The sequence below is a fragment of the Bison bison genome, unplaced genomic scaffold, assembly GCF_000754665.1.
Source record: "Bison bison bison isolate TAMUID 2011002044 unplaced genomic scaffold, Bison_UMD1.0 scf7180017864098, whole genome shotgun sequence".
NCBI classification, from domain to species: domain Eukaryota; kingdom Metazoa; phylum Chordata; class Mammalia; order Artiodactyla; family Bovidae; genus Bison; species Bison bison.
The window spans coordinates 1,855,662-1,879,234 of NW_011494670.1; the positions used below are offsets into that span (position 1 = coordinate 1,855,662).

General features: G+C 38.3%; 1 protein-coding gene across 2 annotated transcripts in view; it reads left to right on the forward strand.

Moving 5' to 3' along the window:
- ALCAM (activated leukocyte cell adhesion molecule) overlaps positions 1-23,573 on the forward strand; it is a 231,572-nt gene that overhangs the window by 166,378 nt on the left and 41,621 nt on the right. For both annotated transcript variants that reach the window (XM_010838537.1, XM_010838538.1), the window contains exons 4-8: positions 5,925-5,989; positions 7,653-7,740; positions 8,202-8,384; positions 13,455-13,582; positions 15,275-15,407. In XM_010838537.1, coding sequence (XP_010836839.1) covers positions 5,925-5,989; positions 7,653-7,740; positions 8,202-8,384; positions 13,455-13,582; positions 15,275-15,407 — 597 coding nt within the window. The remainder of the gene's footprint in view (positions 1-5,924; positions 5,990-7,652; positions 7,741-8,201; positions 8,385-13,454; positions 13,583-15,274; positions 15,408-23,573) is intronic.

Genomic DNA, 23,573 nt, shown 5'->3' on the forward strand with positions numbered 1-23,573 from the left:
GACAGCACCTAGAAATTATTAAAATAAACAGGGAAGAAAGAAACCCAGAGGGCCTTGCTATTACAGCAAGTAACCTTGGATTTTTCCTGTTTCTCTTACAATAGCCCATGCAACTAAGTAGGATGGTCCCTTAAGCATTTATATGGATTTCAAAGCTCCTTTGGGCTCACGACAAGGATTCAAAGAGTGCTTATACTATCAAAGAAGCCTTTGTTCTCCAGAAGAACCGTGTAAAAGCATATTACATGTTTCAGTTGATTACCTTTCAGCTTAGAAGGCACTTTCCAGAAACCATCAACTCAACTCAATTATTTTATGGATCAAACCAAGTACCAAGTGTTTCTCAGTTATGCCCCCTTCTAGTAAACACCCCAAATAATCTCCATCCTGTATTTGCCAAAGTCCCATGTATTTTTTTCTTTCCTTTTATTTCACTTTTGTGTTATTAGGAAGATGAATTTTGCAGTGCTAGAAACATTTTTTCTAAAGAGAGCATCCAAAATCTTTTAATTAGGCCATGATGTCATAAATATAAGTATACAGGAATGTACTGCAGTAGGTACAGAGATTAAGTCACATCACTCTAAAGATTATGTGTATTGATGTCATTGTCACATTTCTTGTTATTATGTTAAAATTACCAAATATCAAGACAAGCTACAAGAAAGTTGAGAAAATCCAGGTTGTTCCATTTTCAGAATACAATTTTTAGAATATAATTTTTAAATGCTCAGAAATTCAGTTGGCTTAATTCGATAAAATTTGTAAGCTGCTTTGGAATACAGGGATATCTATGATTGTAAAAACAAACTGACACCCTGTATACCATCAGCTCCCGCTACCCCCCTTCTCTTTTGGATGTTGTTGAAAACAAAGTGATTCTCAGAAACAGAATTTGCATTCCAGGCTCTGGGCCAGGAAGAATTTAAATAGATGAGTTATACATTTTTGAAAATGGGGTTTTATACTAGAAACTGTGGGACCCTCCAAGTCCAATTAAATAAACAGCACAGCTCATGATAAAGAAATAGTTTGCAAGAGCATATAGGTACTTTGCTTTTTTAAAAAATAATGAATTTACTTTGGATCGTTATTTGTGAAGCAAATAGCAGCTGTGACATGGAGGCTTTCATTCTGTGCATGTACATATTGAAGTCACTTAAGAGTTACTAGGCTCATCAATCAGTCCTCTGTTTCCTTCTGTCGAGTCACCTAGCAACATGCATTGTGTACCACAGAATGAGTATGGTTAACGTGAGCTAATCCCAAATCAGCTTGCTGCAGAATGTCCGCCTCATAAGCAAAGTCAAACTGTTTTCGTTCAAACTAGAGGCCATGACTGATGACTTTATTACTCTGATGAAGGTTTGTTTATTCAGTTCAAAGCTATATCTCTCATGCAAGAAATCATGCCGGTAAAGCAGACCAGATCCAAAATAAGTCCGGTGCTTTGTCACCACTAATAAGGCATTTTTGTTTGGTAGTTAAATGGCACTAAAATCAGACTGTTTGCATTTAATGTACATTTGAAGTTAATAAAACTATCCCTTAGCAAGAGCAAACCTTTAAAAGTTCTCCCAAAGATTCATTGTTGTGATTGTGCAAAAGTCTTAGAGGTTGAATGCATGCCCAGAGAGCCAAATGGCTAAATGGCTGTCGGTGGTATAATAGGAAAATCACTGAACTGGGAATCAGGAGATCTAGCTTTGTTAGATCTGCTACTAATTTCTGACCCTGGACAAGTGACTTCACCAGTCAGGGCAAGGGGTGCAAGTCTCTCTTCATCTGTAAGTGAGTACTTCAGATTAGGTGCTGATTTTCCCACTCTGTTCCTAGAATTCTCTTGAGGAGATAATGAATAAGGCTGAGGAAAGTGAGGAGCTGCTTCTACTTGATTAACTAGAATTCTAGTCCCTCAATGTTTCAAAGTTTTTTCATGATATTCTGTTCAGGGGGGAAAAAAATGAGAGAAGGGCTTGAGCACTAAAAAGCCTTTGAAAATCACAGTCTAGACTAATCTTCTGCACTGGTGTGTGTGGTGTTAAAAGGAAGACTATTTCTGTGACTCCGAGTCTGGTGTCTACCTGGACCAGCCAGCTCTTCTCCTAGTAATGGTTGACATCACAGTGTTATCTTAGAGCTTTCATTTGGACACTGAGCTCAATATTTATCAGAACTGAGCATCCCTCCTCCAACCCTCCCTGTGAAAATAATTCAACTTCAAATGCAAGTCACTTCTTTTTTTTAATGAAAGAAGCAGAAAATAACCCTTTCAACAAATGAGATCTACCCTGTATATTTAATTTTGATCCTTTAAATGTAAAAAATAATACCTCTTCCCATCTCATAAGGAAAATAAACTATAATTTCATGCTCATGATGATTGCTTAAAGTACATCAAGAGGTGATTGTCGAGAAAATACTGAGAGAAGCATCCTTGACTCACTGTAGCCAGTGCACCTGCCTCTTCTTACTCTCCTCCCATATCAAATTGAGCTGTCCTCTGTGTGGCTTTTGAGAATAACTCTAGTGCATTGTGGGTGATATAGAGTAGTTTTGTGTTCATCACTTCATCCTCACCTGGCTGTGAAACCCTTGACAAAATTATTTTAATAATGCTAATAAATTTGTGACATGACCTTTCCTTTCAATTCTATACTTAGTTATGAATCCATGAATCATATTAAGATGTAATTCACATAAAGCTTTTTTAAACACTTTGGAATCAATATGCAATTTTGCTAAAATAGTACACGTCCTCTTTTATGGTCCTCTAACTGATACTCATCGATTGTTATAAGCTAATATGAGAGAAAGTTACCTGCAAAATATGTATTTAATATGAAATATTTGAAACAAAAGTTTGAGAAAATAACTCAAAGAAATGCAATTGGTATTAGCCTTACTTCCTCAGTATTCAATATGACTCTTTCTTCTAAATAGAAAAATGAACAACTGTACAAATAGAACTAAATTTTAAGTATCCTTTCATCAGGTTTCCCTGGGTTTGCTGCAACTTTCTTTTATTGAAATAATAAATTTTAGAGAGTGTTTATGGAAACAAGCACACATGGACACATGGAAAAGACCAACAGTTTTATCACACCAGTATTGACAGTTATACAGAGTTTATAAATTACAGTAGAGGAATATATTCTACATTAGAGGAAATATGTGTCTAACCGAGTTGTCATCTGATTTTCATGAACTAGACATTAGTGCAACCTAACAAAACTGCCCACCTGCACTTTCTATTAAAAATCTAATTTTTTAGAGGATCTTTTCAAATCTATATATATTCCAGGCATAGATAGTAACTGAAGAGGAAACAGAAAACTATTTGCTCTTTTTTTCTTGTTGATCTTGACTTTTCATCAACCACATAAATTAATATAATACCTTTCCTCTTTTGAGCTCTGAGAGAGGTGTCACTGAGTAGCTGACTTTAGTTCCCAGAGAACTTTCACTTACTCAAACCCCAAGATTTTCATTCTGTTTAAATATTTTGGATGTAGCCCTATCGCAAAGGCATTGGACATTTGCCACCAAACATTGGATTCTGAACAAAATTTAAGGTTTTATCAATAACTCAAGTTGTAATTATGAGCTTTAATTATTGTATTTTAAAATAGTGACAAAATTAGGACTTGCTGATGTGTAGAAGACTACATATTTCCAAGAAATTGCTATTTATTTTGAGTAGTTTTTCATAATTTTTGGTCACATTCTTAGCAATGAGATAGCCAGGTCACTTCTTATTTGTGTTAATGTAATTGTTTGTTATTCTTTTCTATTTTTTTATCTTCACTTTTTAATCTTTCTTATATTTTCTTTTTTTTAATTTTATTTTATTTTTAAACTTTACAATATTGTGTTAGTTTTGCCAAATATCGAAATGAATCCGCCACAGGTATACATGTGTTGCCCATCCTGAACCCTCTTCCCTCCTCCCTCCCCATACCATCCCTCTGGGTCATCCCAGTGCACCATCCCCAAGCATCCAGTATCGTGCATCGAACCTGAACTGGCGACTCGTTTTATACATGATATTATACATGCTTCAATGCCATTCTCCCAAATCTTCCCACCCTCTCCCTCTCCCACAGAGTCCATAAGACTGGTCTATACATCAGTGTCTCTTTTGCTGTCTCGTACACAGGGTTATTGTTACCATCTTTCTAAATTCCATATATATGCGTTAGTATACTGTATTGGTGTTTTTCTTTCTGGCTTACTTCACTCTGTATAATAGGCTCCAGTTTCATCCACCTCATTAGAACTGAATCTGTGCATTTAGAATATAGATAATTGGTCTTCAGGAAACTGTATCAAGAAAATTATATTTCTAGAATTAACAGTAGATAGTCTGGAGAAGGCAATGGCAACCCACTCCGGTACTCTTGCCTGGAAAATCCCATGGATGGAGGAGCCTGGGGGGCTGCAGTCCATGGGGTTGCTAGGAGTCAGACACGACTGAGAGACTTCACTTTCACTTTTCACTTTCATGCATTAGAGAAGGAAATGGCAACCCACTCCAGTATTCCTGCCTGGAGAATCCCAGGGACGGGGGAGCCTGGTGGGCTGCCGTCTATGGGTCACACAGAGTCGGACACGACTGAAGCGACTTAGCAGCAGCAGCAGGCCTCCTATAATTGAAGTGCGAGTTCAACACATAGGCAAATTCACTATTATTATTCATTGTTCTAATTTCTAATATAAAATAATTGCAAAGGGAAAATTAACTCTGGATATTAACTTGAAGAAGATTACATTATTTTTGCCTGGAATCTTGGTGATACCCATTTTGCTGTTCCAAAGACTTTTTGTCTTCTTTCATGTTTCCTATAATGGTCTGGTTAGGTAACATGTCTGATAACTGAATTCCAAACTGAATAATAATTATAGAAAAGCAAGTTTAGTTCGGTAGTAAATGTACAGTGGTAGACAGTAAGATTATGGAAGAAAGGATAGCTGGTTGTCTTTGTCTATTTATTTGAGAATAGAATAGTTCTCCATGAAACTCATAAAAATCAATGACAATGTGAGGAAATATCCATTTTCTATAGACTAATTGTTAGGCCAATTAATAAGTTAAAAAATCCATCAGTGATAGACAACTAAAGGCTAGAATAAAATAAGTTTAAATAATACCATGCTGATCCAATTTGTAATCAGTTTTTCCCAAAGCCTCTATTAGAATATATGCTTATAGAACTTCCTATATTGAAAATGCCTCTGTCCATTATCTTAGGTTCCAAATTTGAAAGATTTTCTCACATTTATAGTTTCATAATATAACTTCACTTAAAAGACAAGGTTTGAGATAATAGGAAACTTGAGTTTCTACATCCCTTAACCACTATATATTTCCCTTGATTTTAGAGCAGTGATTCTTAAACTACACTGTGCCCCAAAATCCCCAATGGAACTTGTTTTAAGAATAGATAGGTTTATAGGATTTCCCCTAGATATGATTCAGTTGGCTTGGTAGAGCTCAGAAATCTGTATTTTAAATAAGCACCCCTGTGATTCAAATTCATGTGAACTCCAGTTTTCATCTAAAGAGTTGGAAATTATTGATAAGTAGAAAGTGCACATGGTAATCAATTGCAGATAATATGTCCTCTTTAATACATTAACCTCTGTTACCATCTAAACCATACTCACTGTTTATAAAGCATCCAGAAAATGTCACCAATATTTTATTCACAGGAGTAATAAGCATTTAAAATAATATTTAATATAATAAAGCAAATATCTGGAATGGGTAGCTAACCAGATTTATTAATTATAGATTATATGGGAAAACTTTATTGTCTTGCTTATTTTTCTACTTTGAGTAAATTATTTTTCTGTAAACCAAATCACAAATGTCCATTTTCTTCTTCCACATACACTTAAAATATTTCTCTGTTTAACTTTAGAGCAACCATCTAAACCTGAAATTGTAAGCAAAGCCCCATTTCTTGAGACAGACAAGCTTAAAAAGGTAAGAACTTATTTTTGATTGATTGCCTTTCCTTAGTCTATTGTTGAATGCCTTTTCTTGTCCCCAGATGCCAGGACAAATAAGATAGACTTTGCTCTGTGGAGTTGCCAGTGTTCCAGGCACCAGTTAGAAAGTCTGCACAAGGTAGAAAGGAGACACAGAGGAAGATGTGGTTATTTCTGAAGGGAGGAGGGGGAGATGAGAGTTTCTTTTTAAAAAAAGCATAAGTCTTTCTTGTTTGAATGAACTGAATGTTTAATGAAGTCATGGTAGATGAGTACATTTTCTGCACACCACAGTCAGAAAGGGCTTCCCAACAATATGAAATAATACCATGTGAAAGGAAACGGCATGGTTGGGAAGCACATTATTTGTACTGCTGGAATTTTGGGTGCTCAAGCCAGTGGGCAAGAGAGCCCAGTAAGAAGTAAATCTCAAGGGTTAAGAGAGGCTGGATTCTGACAAACCTTCTGTCATGTATAATGTTTGGTCTCTATCTTACTGACAAACTATTGAAAAGTTGAAGTAAAGGTATAAGATCAGATTTGTACAATCATATTAGCAGAGATTTGAAGGAAAGACAAAACTGGAGTTCCATATATGAGCACATCACCTGATTCATAATCTCATTTTCACTAATTAGAATAGCCCAAATTTCCTTTATTGGAGGAAAAAGCAAGTTCAAAATTCCTTGAATCAGATTAAAGTTGACTGCATAATATTATTTGATAAACACTAAATATTAAAACAGAGAAGGCGATGGCACCCCACTCCAGTACTCTTGCCTGGAAAATCCCATGGATGGAGGAGCCTGGTAGGCTGCAGTCCATGGGGTCGCAAAGAGTCGGACACGACTGAGCGACTTCCCTTTCACTTTTCACCTTCATGCATTGGAGAAGGAAATGGCAACCCACTCCAGTGTTCTTGCCTGGAGAATCCCAGGGACGAGGGAGCTTGGTGGGCTGCTGTCTATGGGGTCGCACAGAGTCAGACACGACTGAAGCAACTTAGCAGCAGCAGCAGCAAATATTAAAAACTGGAGTAGGAAATGACAACCTACTCCATTTCCAGTATTCTTGCCTAGAGAAGCCCATGGACAGAGGAGCCTGGTGGGCTACAGTCCACAGGATTGCAAAGAATTGTACATGGCTGAGCATGTATACGCATGCACAGACACACACACACACAAATATTAAAAACACATGTGAAGTACAGTGGTGAGGATTACAGTTCATTGTAAGTATATGTCATCTGAAATGTAGCATGAAGTTGGAGAGGCAGCCTCATTTTAACACCGTTAATGATTCTTTCAAATGCAGATCTATCAACCATGGTAATAGCCAATGTTAATGCAGTTATATTATTTAGTTAACGTTAAAAATGAAGACTGTCAAAATGAATTGGGTAATGCTTTTAAATGAATGTGATTTTACTAATGGTGGCAGCATCTACTGCACATTTTAAAATGGGCAAGACTATAATTTTAAACACAAGACATTGTTTTTATGTAAGAGTGCATTCATTCAGTCCTTAGTTGGGACTTGTAAAATGAATGGATCAAGAAATCATTGGAGTAACTCTGCATCCCTTGAGGAGTCTGGGGCTTTCAAATGGACAACCCGTGATGGAACCAAGGTTGTAATATTTCCTCTCTATATTGCAGTTGGGTGAGTGCATTTCAAAAGACAGTTATCCAGATGGCAACATCACATGGTACAGGAATGGAAAAGTTCTGCAACCTCTTGAAGGAGGTGGGTAAGAAGTGGGCCATAAATTCAGGTGACCTGTTTTGCCTTTCTCTTGTCTAAGCATTCTTTAGTCTATCCTGAGTCTAAATGCATTGCCCTCTTTTGATTTATGACTCTATATTCTTTGTTACTTAAGTATCCATTAAATCAGTAAGGGATTTTTTAAAACCCGTCATTTTAGACCTTGTGCAGAAGAATCAAGAGCAGAGAAAATTATCTCTGTATATGGCATGTTCTAGAAGTTAATTAAAGTGAGTGGGAGATACAATTCCCAGGATTCTATTTCTGTCCATGTCTCTAATTCATGCTTTTGAAAAGACATCTACCTCACTACATGTCAATTTTCCCTCCTGTTAAATGCAGTAAGAAGGACGAACCACTTCTCAAAGTTGCTATGACAGTTAATTAAGGGCTGTGATTTTCCGATGAAAGATCCTACCATTAGTGTTCTTTATTTTCTTCAGCGGTGGTCATAATTTTTAGAAAGCAAATGGACTCAGTAACTCAGCTCTATACCATGACTTCATCCCTGGAGTACAAGACAACCAAGGCTGACATACAAATGCCATTCACCTGCTCTGTGACATATTATGGACCATCTGGCCAGAAAACAGTTTACTCTGAACAAGCAGTTTTTGATATTTACTGTAAGTACCTCAATATAATTATACAATTTTAATATATTGGAAAAAATATTAAGTTAAGTTAAGTTAATATTAAGTTAAGTCCCAATTCATAAGTTCTTTGGAATCTATTTCCAAATTCCCATCCCTATTCCATAGTACCCAAGTAATATCTTCCTTTTTGCAAGACCTATAGAATAAATGCTCACCCATCTTATGATAGCTTTCAGTCTCTACTTTGTTATTTATAATCATCTCCTCTGTATTCTCTAACTTAGTCTGATTTCTTCTGTTAATTCTCAACCCTGGTACATAGTCATGGATTTTGTAGGAGTTCAGAATGCCGCTGATGGTTTTCTGAATGAATGACAGATGAATAGAGACTTATGACTGATTGGTTTTCTAGATATGGAATTTCCATTTTAATAAAGAGAAATATTTGAATAGTGCAATCAATTGCATAAGTTAGATAGGATGTTGAATTCCAAGGTATTTTGTTTAACTTTACACCACAGATTTTAAAACCTGGAATATTAGACTACAAAGGAACTTTCTTGATCATCTAAGTCCATTATTTTATTTAACAGCAAAATGAGACTCAGAGACTTGCCCTAAATTAGCTTTAGCAACTGGATTAGAATCCTTTTCTCCAATGCTATGTTCCTTCCTATAAGATGGAAGTCAAGATAATATGATTTAGAGCAAAGATGCTGGCTCAATCAAGTTTCATTGCTGTCAGTTACTATGTATTTCTAGAAAATAAGCTTAACTACTTTGTCTCAGTTTTCATATTTTGAAATAGGAAAAATATAATACTTAACTCATGGTGGTGTTATGGAGATTAAGTGAAATGAAAAATCTAAAATAGCACTATATGTAGCACATTAAATGCCTGTTAATAAGTACTATTATCATTTTTACCTAATAAGCATATAGACATATTTTTCAGGGAATGAAAAATATATAGACATATATTTCAGAGAATGATACAGAATATTTCACTATTTTTAATGAATTATAAATTCCCATAATACTGTCATATATTGTAGAATAACCTAATACTTCTACATCTATTTGAGAGAAAGGGTAGAAATGCCCATTAAACCTTCAAAGAGTTTTATCTCAGCTACATTTCTATTTGGGTTCCATGAAGTGCAGAATCTTATATAAAGAGCAAAACTGAAATTCCACTTGCTCTAACCATCATGAGATGTTTTGCCTTAAACTTTGTAAACAAGTTTCAACTTGATTTAAAAGCAAGGATTGAGAGGATTTCATCATGTACAGCTTATCTAAAATCAAACTATTATTTCTGTATGTGGAAATAGAACTCTGTTCAGAGATATTCAATTGGAAATAAACTATCTTGGTGTAAGTACAGAAGTACAAAATAGGAAAGAACATCAAGATGAGTGGAAAAGATTGGAAAATTGGCTTAGAAAGAACAGAATCTATGTGAATATCAGGCATGGGGAAATAGATGGGTAGAAAAGTCCTTGGATGAATAAGAAAGAAATGATTTTACTGTGACTGGCTGTGCGGGACATATTTGGCAGAGCTTTTGAGAAGCCACAATGTATGCAGTGCTGGCCTTCAAAGCTAAGACCCAAAAGTGTTTAAGACATTGTCCTGACATTCAAGAGGTTTCTCCAGTAGAGAAGATATGTGCATCAGAAGGAAATTGTCAGTGCAAGGTTGCAACTGGTAAGTGCCACAGAGACTCAGTGAATAGTCCTGAGAGTTCAGGTGTGCAAGAATAGTGATCCCCAGACATTACTGTGCATCAGAACCCCCTGAAGGACTTGTGAGAATACGGACTACTGGACCTGGCTCTAGAGTTTCTCATCCAGTAGGTATGAGACCCTGGTTTGATTCCTGCATCAGGAAGATCCACTGGAGAAGGGAGAGGCTACCCATGCCAGTATTCGTGGGCTTCCCTGGTGGCTCAGCTGGTACTGCAATGAGGGACACCTAGGTTCGATCCCTGGGTTGGGAAGATCCCCTGGAGACGGGAACGGGTAGTCACTCCAGTATTCTGGCCTAGAGAACTCCATGCACTGTATAGTCCCTGGGGTCGCAAAGACTTGGACATGACTGAGCGATTTTCATTGCTCCAGTATGACTTCAGAGAAGAGAAAGAGGAACTAAATGAAAAGTACAGAAGTATACATTCAAGATAAAGAAATGTGATCAATTCATCTTGAAAGTTTTATAGAATCTACCTCTTTCATCTGTGTATATCTGATTCACAGTATACCTCTTTCATCTGTGTGTATCTAATTGTGCCTTTTGACACTGCCTAAGATTATGCCACCATTCCTCATTGCTGGTATTTTTGTAACAGCTTCAAAAATAGTTCTCCTGTCTATTCACCCCAAACTTCCCTGCAAGCTGCGGCCAGAAATATCTTTCTAAAACACAAATGGGAACATGTTACTCCTGTGATGAAAACTCTTTAGCAACTCCCCAGATCTTTCAGGGTGATGTTTACATTTTCAATTTCAAAAATGCCTTGAGTCTCCTATAGCCGTGGCCCTTTCCTTTCTCAACCTTCACCACTTCACTGCCTTCTGTAATCTGTTCTATTTTCCAGATCCCTCCTGTAGAATGCTGTGTACATTCCTATTTATATGCTGTCACGCTGTCACCTTTATTATCCAGCAAACATCTTATTTTTCAAAACCTAGCTCTGGGGTCAGCTCCAACTGGAGGCTTCCTCATCTGGTGAATCTATAAGCTACCAGTGATTGCTATGCTTATGCATCTTAGGCAGTTTTAATGTTGTTACAGTCTTAATTTATAAGTTTGATGTCATCATAAAAGAGTTTTATTTATGATGGACACTAAGGACAGGGAATTGCTGTTTTAAACTTTGTAACTCTTAATTTATAAGTTTGATGTCATCATAAATAAAAGAATTTTATTTATGATGGACACTAAGGACAGGGAATTGCTGTTTTCAACTTTGTAACTCCAGCACTTAGTACTTGAACTAAACAAGTATTAACCAAATGAATGAACATAAGATAAATGGAGAGATGAGAAAAAGAAAAACTGAGTAGACCCTTTTGTTTATTATGTAGGGGTATATATGGAGTAATGAGATATATGATTCTTACCCAAAGTAAGTTCAAAGCAGTTGTGGATACCAGATTAAGAAATTTTTATTTCAATCTTTGCTTGTTGGGAATGCATGAAGACTTTTAAATATCATTGTAATAGTCAAAGCACTATTTCCAAAACTGATTTAGAGAAAATATGTATAAAGATGTAGAAAACAGAAAGGCTTATGGTGAGGAACTAAATGTCGTTTAGTGGCAATGTTTCAGATGTAGATTAATTAGAGCCTTCACTAGGGAAGTGTTGGGAGAAGAGAAGGGAAGAATCAGATGCAAAATATAAGGATTAGTCATTAAGATTGGGTGATTGAGTGGATAAGAGAAGACAAAGGAGAAAGCTGGAGTAACTGGCAGACTGATGATTTACTAATAGAGTAAAATTCAAAGTCAAAGGGAGAGTATGAGATCATTAATTTTGTTGGACGCACATTAGCCAGCATCCAGAAAGCCACTGTTAAAACTCCAACGTGTTACATTAACCCCCTCATCTCAGTCTAGGTCTTCAACTCTCCAGTACAGAGCAGAGCCTATTGAAGAAGGGATACAGACAAGCAGGGTTAAAATAAAGCAGAAAGTAAGATCGATTATGATTCCTGGCTGTTCTGGTGTCAGCTTTGGTCAGAGATATGCTGCAGTGACGTGAGACAGACCAAACCAGGCAGAGAAGGGCCATGTGAATGAGTGAGGGAGGCCTAAAAATGGAAGGCCAGTGGGGGACAAACTTTATTTACTTTCCCACTGTACTGAGAACTCGTCAGGGAATTACCTCGGGCAAATTCAGAAAAATGAACAAATATACTAAGTCAATTACTGTTTAGCCTCAGAACCTTCTGGGCAAATATTCAGAAATGCCCAAGCATGAAAAAAGTCAGAAGCAATCTATAACAACCCTTCTAGGTTTCTTTTTTTTTTTTCTGCCTTTAATCTTAGAAAGGCAAGTAAATGATTGAAAGAGATAGAAGAAAAAACAGCTATACTACTTATTCATCTCACTTTATTAGCTAATAGCAAAGTAAGTCTTCATAGATGGATTCTTTTTAGTGCTGCCAGTTTGGAAAGATAGACACATGCCTCAGTAGTTATTAAGCCTTGTGGAAAAGGCTCTCTAAAATAAACCTTTACATTATATGATTTCCAAATTCATTGTTCATTGTATTACCAGCTACATAACAAGTGAATATATTAGAAAATGGGTCATTTATAACTGCCAACACCGCCTCCTTTGATTTCCTGTTGGGTAGATATGGTCCACTGTGCATCCAGCTTTTAATTCCTTTAGCATTCTACTGTTGAGCAGTAGCCTTGACCAAAGAATACCCTTTAGCCCTATTTTCTCCTTAAAAATGACCGAAATGGAATTTAAGGTTGCATCTTGGCTCCAATGAACAGAAAAGAATTACAATACATTCACAGTTCTGTTGATTGTATTATATTAAGGGTCTTGCTCTGTTTATGGGATTCATCTTTCTGAAAGCAAATCTGCTCTCCTGCAGACCAAAAATCTTCCTGGTATTATTTGGCTCATGTCCCTTTTTATTTAATATAAGATATTATTGTGTAATATGAGTGTGGGGGTGCCTGATAGTTTTAGCTCTTTTTCTAGCAATCTTTCCAAACTGTAAGATATGTGTAATATAGTTAAATGTCCTTATAATGAGATTATACAATGAGATTGTTCCTACTGGTCTTTTACACATAAAATAATTATGGTCATTCCTATTTCAGGTAAAGACATTTTGCTAAGAAGAAATTGATTTTTATGTAACAGAGCTTCTTTGTAGTTTGCTCTAACCAAGATTAGTACTTGTTATAGCAAGTAGCTATTAACTTCAGTCCTTCTATAAAAAGATACATTTAAGTAATTACCATTACTAGCTTCTTGAGAAAACTGTGTATAATTTAGTCACTTACATTATATGTACAAAGTAATTTGGTACTTGATGAAATGGTTAACTTGTGTTTGTGACTCTTGCAGATCCTACAGAGCAGGTGACAATACAAGTGCTGCCATCAAAAAATGCCATCAAAGAAGGGGACAATATCACTCTTAAATGCTTGGGAAATGGTAACCCTCCTCCTGAGGAGTTTTTGTTTTACTTACCAGTAAGTGATTCAGGATTTTTACTTGAGCTAGACGGCTATCATTCTGTCCTATTGTTTGGCAGTTGGCTGACATTAAGAATTGTATGTTCTTGGGCAGCTTAAGTGAGAAAGGATGTTATTCTTAGAGACAACGGACACCTGTGGAATGTCCTTTAAAAGTTTTTTGGCATATGCCAGTGTTCTTGCCTTTTTTTATTCAATGTTAAGTGGAATCAGGGACAAAGAGGAGAAGACCTGATCATAGGAAACCATAATGGTAGAAACTCAAAGTCTCATCATCCAAATAAACCAAAATAATCTGCTCTTCATAAGCAGACAAATATAAAATGTAGAATGATGATAGCAAATGGTTTGATGTGGATTCTAAATCCACACAGAGGGTGTTCCTGAACACGTCCAATATAGGGACACTTGTGTTGCCCATTATATTTAGCTTGATAGAGGAAAGCAATGGGCTATATCTTGCCATCATACATGGTCATGAAGGGCCATTTTCTTAACTTTTATCAGTATTGGAACTGAAAGAAGTGACATCTAGAGGATAATTTGGCTGTGTTCTAGATGTCATAGTGCTGTGGAACCAGACTAGGTGAGAGCTACATCTGAGGACACTTGCTTGCTCTCCCATAGCCTTCTCAGGTTTGTGTTTGACAAAACATTGCTTTGGGAGAAGCCATATGCAACTCTTACTGTGTTTACTGCAGGGGTCTGTTCATTATGCTACCCACTGCATTGTTCAGTAATGCTTAAGACTATCAACCACAGATTACTCAGAAGGCAAGTATAAGTAATTTCTTTTTACTTTAAGGAGCTTTCCTAGTGGCTCAGATGAAAAGAATCTACGTGCAATGCAGGAGACCCAGGTTCAATTCCTGGGTCAAAATCCCCTGGAGAAGGGAATGTCAACCCACTCTAGTATTCTTGCCTGGAATATGGGCAGAGGAACCTGGTAGTCCATGGGATCGCCAAGAGTTGGACACGACGGAGTGACTAAACACTTTTCACTTTCACCTTTATACTTAAATGTTGACAGATGATTCTATGTATCCTAATAAATTGACATAGTGTTTTTGTCTGATATGCAAATGAAAATTTTAAACTAATTACGTTTCTACATTGATTTTCAGGGATTACAGAGCCAAATTTGTGTCTTAGTTTTAGCAGTCACTATGTTTTTTGTTAATATATACTCCTAATACTTAAAATATATTTTTTAATTCTTAGTTACTAGTTCTTTTTTCTTTTAAAAATTTATTTTCTCCTCCCTTCCTTCCTTCCTTCTTCCCTCCCCTTCTACCTCCCTTCCTTTCTTTTCTCCCTCCTTGCTTTCTTTCTTTAATTTGATATATGTTGTTTTCTTTTAAGCTCTCTCAAATCTTTTTGTTAAATTAAGAGATAAATGTAAAAATAAAATATTAGCTATTTTTTTAATTTTACTTTAACACAAGCCATAATGTCAAAATATATGCCATCAATACAATGTAAATTACCTTCTCAATTTCCTTAGAATCAAATTATCAGTTATTTTCCCAGGATTCAGATCATATAAAATCTAATATCATTTTTCCAATCAAAGAAACATATTCCTTTGTTTTTCTTATCTGAGAAAAATGTCATTTTTATCAACAAATACAACTGTTCTTATTGTAGCTACCAAGTATAATCATCTGATGTTTTTGCCTCTATCAAAAGGGACAGCCTGAAGGAATTAGAAGTTCAAATACTTACACACTGACAGATGTGAAACGCAATGCAACAGGAGACTATAAATGCTCCCTGGTAGACAAAAAAAGCATGACTGCTTCAGCAGCCATCACAGTTCACTGTAAGTCAATTTATTCTTCTTTACTAACTTCATTTGAAAGGCCTTTTCTCATAGTCTAACTCTGCTGTCTTTTCAAATAAATTGTACTCTATTTTTCTTAAATAATGTGATTTCGATAGATATACTAGAGACCATCAGAGTGAACCCAAATTTGGTCCTGCCATTAGAGTGGTAACATCTGCATATCTGATGTTACCCTTTGCCCTACAATATTAAATTTGCCCTACAGTATTAAAATCTTGAACAGATCTAATAATTGTAACTGTTGGCAGTGATAAACCTCTGTCTCCTATCTAAATGTCTTCAATTTGTGGTATTAAAATATTCATGTGTATCTTTTTTTAAATATTTTTTGGCATTGCTCTCTTTGGGATTGGAATGAAAACTAAACTTTTGCAGTCCTGTGGCCACTATTGAGTTTTCCAAATTTGCTGACATGTTGAGTGCAGCACTTTAATAGCATTATCTTTTAAGATTTGAAGTAGCTCAGCTGGAATTCCATCACCTCCACTAGCTTTGTTTGTAGCAAGGCTTCATAAGGTCCACTTGACTTCACACTTCAGAATGTTTGGCTCTAGGTGAATGATACCACACTGTTGTGGTTATCCTGGTCATTAAGAACTTTTTTGTATAGTTCTTGTGTGTAAGTTCAAACTACCACACAGCTGTACTCATTTCAAATGATTCTGCTCAGTATCCTTCAAGAAAGGCATCAGCAGTGTGTGAACTGAGAACTTACAGATTTACAAGCTGACGTTAGAAAAGGCAGAGGAACCAGAGCAAGTTGCCAGCATTCGTTGGATCACAGAGAAAGCAAGGGAATTCCAGAAAAAGCATCTACTTCTGCTTCACTGACTATGCTTCACTGACTAAAGCCTTCGACTGCGTAGATCACAACAAACTGTGAAAAACTCTTAAAGAGATAGGAATGCCAGACTACTTTACCTGCCTCCTGAGAAACCTGTATACAGGTCAAGAAGCAACACTTAGACCTGGACATGAAACAATGGATTGGTTCCAAATTGGGAAAGGAGTACATCAAAGTTGTATATTGTCATCCTTCTTATTTAACTTATATGCAGAGTACATCATGCAAAATGCTGCACTGGGTGAATCACAAGCTGGAATCAAGATTGCTGGGGGAAATATCAACAACCTCAGATATGCAGATGTTACCACTCTAATGGCAGAAAGTGAAGAACTAAAGAGCCTCTTGATGAAAGTGAAAGAGGAGAGTTAAAAAGCTGGCTTAAAACTCAACGTTCAAAAAATGAAAATCATGGCACATAGTCCTATCACTTCATGGCAAACAGACGGGGAAACAATGAAAACAGTGACGACTTTATTTTCTTGGGTTAAAAATCACCTCAGATGGTGACTGCAGCCATAGAATTAAAAGATGCTGGCTCCTTGGAAGAAAAGCTCTGACAAATCTAGACAGTGTACTAAAAAGCAGAGACATTACTTGGCAGACAAAGGTCTATATAGTCAAAGCTATGGTTTTTCCAGTAGTCATGTACGGATGTGAGAGTTGAACCATAAAAAAGGCTGAGTGCCGAAGAAATGATTCTTTTGAATTGGGGTGCTTGAGAAGATATTGAGAGTCCCTTGAACTGCAAGGAGATCCAATCAGTCAAACCTAAAAGAAATCAACCCAAATATGCATTGGAAGGACCAATCCTGAAGCTGAACTTGTAATACTTTGGCCACCTGATGCGAAGATCCAACTCACTGGAAAAGACCATGATGCTGGGAAAGATTGAAAGCAAAAGAAGAAGGGGGCAGCAGAGCATGAGATGTTTAGATAGCATCACAACTAAATGGACATGAATCTGAGCAAACTCTGGGAGATAGTGAAGGACAGGGGAGCCTAGCTTGCTGTAGTCCATGGAGTCACAAAAAGTCGGATGCAACTTATCAACTAAACAATAACAACAATCAGTTCAGTTCAGTTCAGTCGCTCAGTCTTGTCCAACTCTTTGCAACCCCATGAATCGCGGCACGCCAGGCCTCCCTGTCCATCACCAACTCCCGGAGTTCACTCAGACTCACGTCCATTGAGTCCGTGATGCCATCCAGCCATCTCATCCTCTGTCACCCCCTTCTTGTCCTGCCCTCAATCCCTCCCAGCATCAGAATCTTTTCCAATGAGTCAACTCTTCGCATGAGGTGACCAAAGTACTGGAGTTTAAGCTTTAGCATCTTTCCTTCCAAAGAAATCCCAGAAATCTGATCTCCTTCAGAATGGACTGGTTGCATCTCCTTGCAGTTCAAGGGACTCTCAAGAGTCTTCTCCAACACCACAGTTCAAAAGCATCAATTCTTTGGCGCTCAGCTTTCTTCATAGTCCAACTCTCACATTCATACATGACCACTGGAAAAACCATAGCCTTGACTAGATGGAACTTTGTTGGCAAAGTAATGTTTCTGCTTTTCAATATGCTGTCTAAGTTGGTCATAATTTTCCTTCCAAGGAGTAAGTGTCTTTTAATTTCATGGCTGCAGTCACCATCTACAGTGATTTTGGAGCCCAAAAAAACAAAGTCTGACACTGTTTCCACTGTTTCCCCATCTATTTCCCATGAAGTGATGGGACCGGATGCCATGATCTTCATTTTCTGAATGTTGAGTTTTAAGCCAACTTTTTCACTTTCCTCTTTCACCTTCATCAAGAGGCTTTTTAGTTCTTCTTCACTTTCTGCCATAAGGGTGGTGTCATCTACATACCTGAGGTTATTGATATTTCTCCCGGCAATCTTGATTCCAGCTTGTGCTTCTTCCAGTCCAGCATTTCTCATGATGTACTCTGCATAGAAGTTAAATAAGCAGGGTGACAATATACAGCCTTGACGTACTCCTTTTCCTATTTGGAACCAGTCTGTTGTTCCATGTCCAGTTCTAACTGTTGCTTCCTGACCTGCATACAAATTTCTCAAGGGACAGGTGAGGTGGTCTGGTATTCCCATCTCTTTCAGAATTTTCCAGTTTATTGTGATCCACACAGTCAAAGGTTTTGGCATAGTCAGTGAAGCAGAAATAGATGTTTTTCTGGAACTCTCTTGCTTTTTCGATGATCCAGTGGATGTTGGCAATTTGGTCTCTGGTTCCTCTGCCTTTTCTAAAACCAGCTTGAACATCTGGATGTTCATGGTTCACATATTGCTGTTGCCTGGCTTGGACAATTTTGAGCATTACTTTACTAGCATGTGAGATGAGTGCAATTGTGCGGTAGTTTGAGCGTTCTTTGGCATTGCCTTTCTTTGGGATTGGAATGCAAACTGACCTTTTCCAGTCCTGTGGCCACTGCTGACTTTTCCAAATTTGCTAGCATATTGAGTGAAGTACTTTCACAGCATCATCTTTCAGGATTTGAAATAGCTCCAGTGGAATTCCATCACCTCCACTAGCTTTGTTCATAGTGATGCTTTCTAAGGCCCACTTGACTTCACATTCCAGGATGTCTGGCTCAAGATGAGTGATCACACCATCGTGATTATCTGGGTCATGAAGATCTTTTTTGTACAGTTCTTCTGTGTATTCTTGCCACCTCTTCTTAATATCTTCTGCTTCTGTTAGGTCCATAACATTTCTGTCCTTTATCGAGCCCATCTTTGCATGAAATGTCCCTTTGGTATCTCTAATTTTCTTGAAGAGATCTCTAGTCTTTCCCATTCTGTTGTTTTCCTCTATTTCTTTGCATTGATAGCTGAGGAAGGCTTTCTTATCTCTCCTTGCTATTGGAACTCTGCATTCAGATGTTTATATCTTTCCTTTTCTCCTTTGCTTTTCACTTCTCTTCTTTTCACAGCTATTTGTAAGGCCTCCCCAGACAGCCATTTTGCTTTTTTGCATTTCTTTTCCATTCCATGGGGATGGTCTTGATCCCTGTCTCCTGTACAATGTCACGAACCTCAATCCATAGTTCATCAGGCAGTCTATCTATCAGATCTAGTCCCTTAAATCTATTTCTCACTTCCACTGTATAATTATAAGGGATTTGATTTAGGTCATACCTGAATGTCCTAGTGGTTTTCCCTGCTGCTGCTGCTGCTGTTAAGTCACTTCAGTCATGTCCAACTCTGTGCGACCCCATAGATGGCAGCCCACCAGGCTCCGCCATCCCTGGGATTCTCCAGGCAAGAACACTGGAGTGGGTTGCCATTTCCTTCTCCAATGCATGACAGTGAAAAGTGAAAGTGAAGTCGCGCAGTCATGCCCAACCCTCAGCGACCCCATGGACTGCAGCCTTCCAGGCTCCTCTGTCCATGGGATTTTCCAGGCAAGAGTACTGGAGTGGGGTGCCATTGCCTTCTCCAGTGGTTTTCCCTACTTTCTTCAATTTAAGTCTGAATTTGGCAATAAGGAGTTCATGATCTGAGCCACAGTCAGCTCCTGGTCTTGTTTTTGCTGACTGTATAGAGCTTCTCCATCTTTGGCTGCAAAGAATATAATCAATCTGATTTCGGTGTTGACCATCTGGTGATGTCCATGTGTAGAGTCTTCTCTTGTGTTTTTGGAAGAGGGTGTTTGACCAGTGCATTTTCTTGGCAAAACTCTATTAGTCTTTGCCCTGCTTCATTCCGTATACCAAGGCCAAATTTGCCTGTTACTCCAGGTGTTTCTTGACTTCCTACTTTTTCATTCCAGTCCCCTATAGTGAAAAGGACATCTTTTTTGGGTGTTAGTTCTAAAAGGTCTTGTAGGTCTTCATAGAACCGTCCAACTTCAGCTTCTTCAGTGTTACTGGTTGGGGCATAGACTTGGATTACTGTGATATTGAATGGTTTGCCTTGGAAACGAACAGAGATCATTCTGTCGTTTTTGAGATTGCATCCAAGTACTGCATTTTGGACTCTTTTGTTGACCATGATGGCTACTCCACTTCTTCTGAGGAATTCCTGCCCACAGTAGTAGACATAATGGTCATCTGAGTTAAATTCACCCATTCCAGTCCATTTTAGTTCTCTGATTACTAGAATGTCAACGTTCACTCTTGCCATCTCCTGTTTGACCACTTCCAATTTGCCTTGATTCATGGACCTGACATTCCAGGTTCCTATACATTATTGCTCTTTACAGCATCGGACCTTGCTTCCATCACCAGTCACATCCACAACTGGGTATTGTTTTTGCTTTTGCTCCATCCCTTCATTCTTTCTGGAGTTATTTCTCCACTGATCTCCAGTAGCATATTGAGCACCTACTGACCTGGGGAGTTCCTCTTTCAGTATCCTCTCATTTTGCCTTTTCATACAGTTCATGGGGTTCTCAAGGCAAGAATACTGAAGTGGTTTGCCATTCCCTTCTCCAGTGGACCACATTCTGTCAGATCTCTCCACCATGACCCACCTGTCTTGGGTGGCCCCATGGGCATGGCTTAGTTTCATTGAGTTAGACAAGGCTGTGCTCCTAGTGTGATTAGATTGACTAGTTTTCTGTGATTATGGTTTCAGTGTGTCTGCCCTCTGATGCCCTCTTGCAACACCTACCATCTTACTTGGGTTTCTCTTACCTTGGATATGGGGTATCTCTTCACGGCTTCTCCAGCAAAGCGCAGCCATTGCTCCTTACCTTGGACAAGGGGTATCTCCTCACTGCTGCCCCCACTTCTGACCTTGAACGTGGAATAGCTCCTCTAGGCCCTCCTGTGCCCGCACAGCCACCACTCCTTGGAGGTGGGGTTGCTCCTCCTGGCTGCCGCCCCTGGCCTCGGGCGTGGGGTAGGTCCTCCCGCCCCCTGCCCCTGGCCTCCGGCGCAGGCGGCTGCAATCGGCGCATTTAGCGCGGGTGGCTACCCCACGTCCGAGGTCAGAGGCAAAAGCCGGGAGGACCCCATGCCCAAGAGGAGGCAGCCAAGAGGAGTACCCCACGTCCTAGGTCAGGGTCAGTGGCCAAGAGTGCCAGGCTGCGACGCGCAGGAACAGCCAACAGGAGCTACCCCACGTCCGAGGTCAGGGGCGGCGGCTGGGAGGAGCTACCCTGCATCCGAGGTCAGGGTCCAAGACCAGGAGGAGTTACCCCATGTCCGAGATCAGGGGCAGCAGCCGAGAGGAGCAATAACAACAATACATATACCTTAAAGTAACAAATTGTTTTATATTTTAAGTTAATATTAGAGTATTCTTGAAGTTTAAAAACTTTTCATTTGGCCTAGAAAAGTGTAGATTAAGTATCTTTTTTAATTTACAGAGTACTCTTAATCCCTCAACCCAAGCAACACAAAGTTGAATAGACTCAAAGTTGAATATCTACCTCCTCCTTTGGAGGAGGAGGTAGATACCACCAAGAGTTGTTTAATGGTCTCTGTACAGAAGGACAAGAATTTTCTGGAAATATAACTTGAAAATCACCATGGACATACTTTTTAACCCTCTTTTATACACAAGATGCTCCAAAAGTTATATTTATTCCTGGAGATTTAAAATAATAAATATATATAGAAAATAGACCTTTATTTCAATTCTCTTTTTTGTAATTCCTGACTGTCTATAGTACTGATATACCCAATGCATTGTAGAAATGGGCAACTAATTTGAACTTCTCCCTGGTGACACTAGAATTCACAGCATTCTTTGGGCAAATGTCAGTTTTGCTTAGAGATATAGATGGAAGTTTTTAATAAGTCCATTGTACCCAACAACACCTCTAGCCATGACCCATTACAGTAAGGTTTCTTTAGACATGATCCATTACAATCCTATTCATTGTGTTTCTTTGTTTCAAAATGGAAAGAGATGTTAGAAACTGTTCTGAGAAAATGTTTCTAAATCTTTCACTTTACCGATAATGCTTGGAAAACATGTAGAAGAGGAGTTAAAACTTTGAAGCAGATGTAAGGCAGTACATTGGGGAATAGAGTAACCAGACGGTTGCTTTTGAGTGTCTCATGTTGGGAGCACACCCTGGAGGGCACTGTGGTGACAGTCGAATATTAAGATTCACAACCAAGCTACTTCTCTGTTTGCTCATTTTCATGTCGAACAGATCAGAATGTGTCTGGCATCAGGGGCAAGTTAGAGAGAAAGCAGCAACTTCTCAGATAACAACTGTACTACCTTTTCTCTGAGAACTATTCTGTCCTGGGATCATTTATCCAGTTTGCTCCATAGGGAAAAAGAAGTGAAGTGAGGGAATATAACCAGTAAATAGAATTGCCTGTGGAATAATTTTCTGTAATCATTGCTCATGAGATCTTTGGACCAGTAATCAATAATCCAGTGCTTAGAGATGGTACAATGTGGTTATGTTTAAGAGATACTAGCTACTCAGAACCCACCTGGATATCAGGCAGAAAGGGAAAGAGAGCAGAAGGATTAGGCACAAGGCTTGGCTGCAGCTGCATAATAACTCAGTGATCAGCTGTGGTTAAAAAAAAAAAAGAAAAATTAAAAGCATGCAACAGTTTAATTGAATTTCAGTACAATTTAATTAAATTTAATTTAAATACATTTAGGTTTTGCAAGGTAGGCTCTAACACTGGGCTTTAAAGCCTGTATTGCTCTTTAAAAGCTAAAGTAGTGAAGAAAATGAAAGTTGCTCAGTCGTGTCAACTCTTTGGTACCCCATAGACTATACAGTCCGTGGAATCTCCAGGCTAGAATACTGGGAGTGGGTAGCCATTCCCTTCTCCAGGGGATCTTCCCAACCCAGGATTGAACCCAGGTCTCCTGCATTGCAGGTGGATTCTTTACCAGCTGAGCCACCAGGGAAGCCCAAGAGTACTAGAGTGGATAGCCTATCCATTCTCCAGAGGATCGTCCTGACCCAGGAATTGAACCGGGTCTCCTGCATTGCAGGTAGATTCTTTACCAGCTGAGCTACCAACATTGCAAGTAAATCAAGATTTTCCTCTAAATTACATGAAATGAACCCTGGAGAAGGAAATGGCAACCCACTCCAGTATTCTTGCCTGGAAAATCCATAGACAGAGGAGCCTGGAGGACTACAGTCTATGGGGTTGCAAAGAGTCAGACACAACTGAGCAATTAACACTTTCACTTTCACATGAAATGAAAACATAAAAATCCTACTTTAGCCTACTTATCCTAAATTGTTTCCAAAAAATCAAGATTTGTTTTCTTTTCATAGATGACTAAAGGGAGTGGATAGAGAAGTGCCCACCAGCACTTGCACATGATAGCAGAACAGACCTCTCATTAGGCTTTC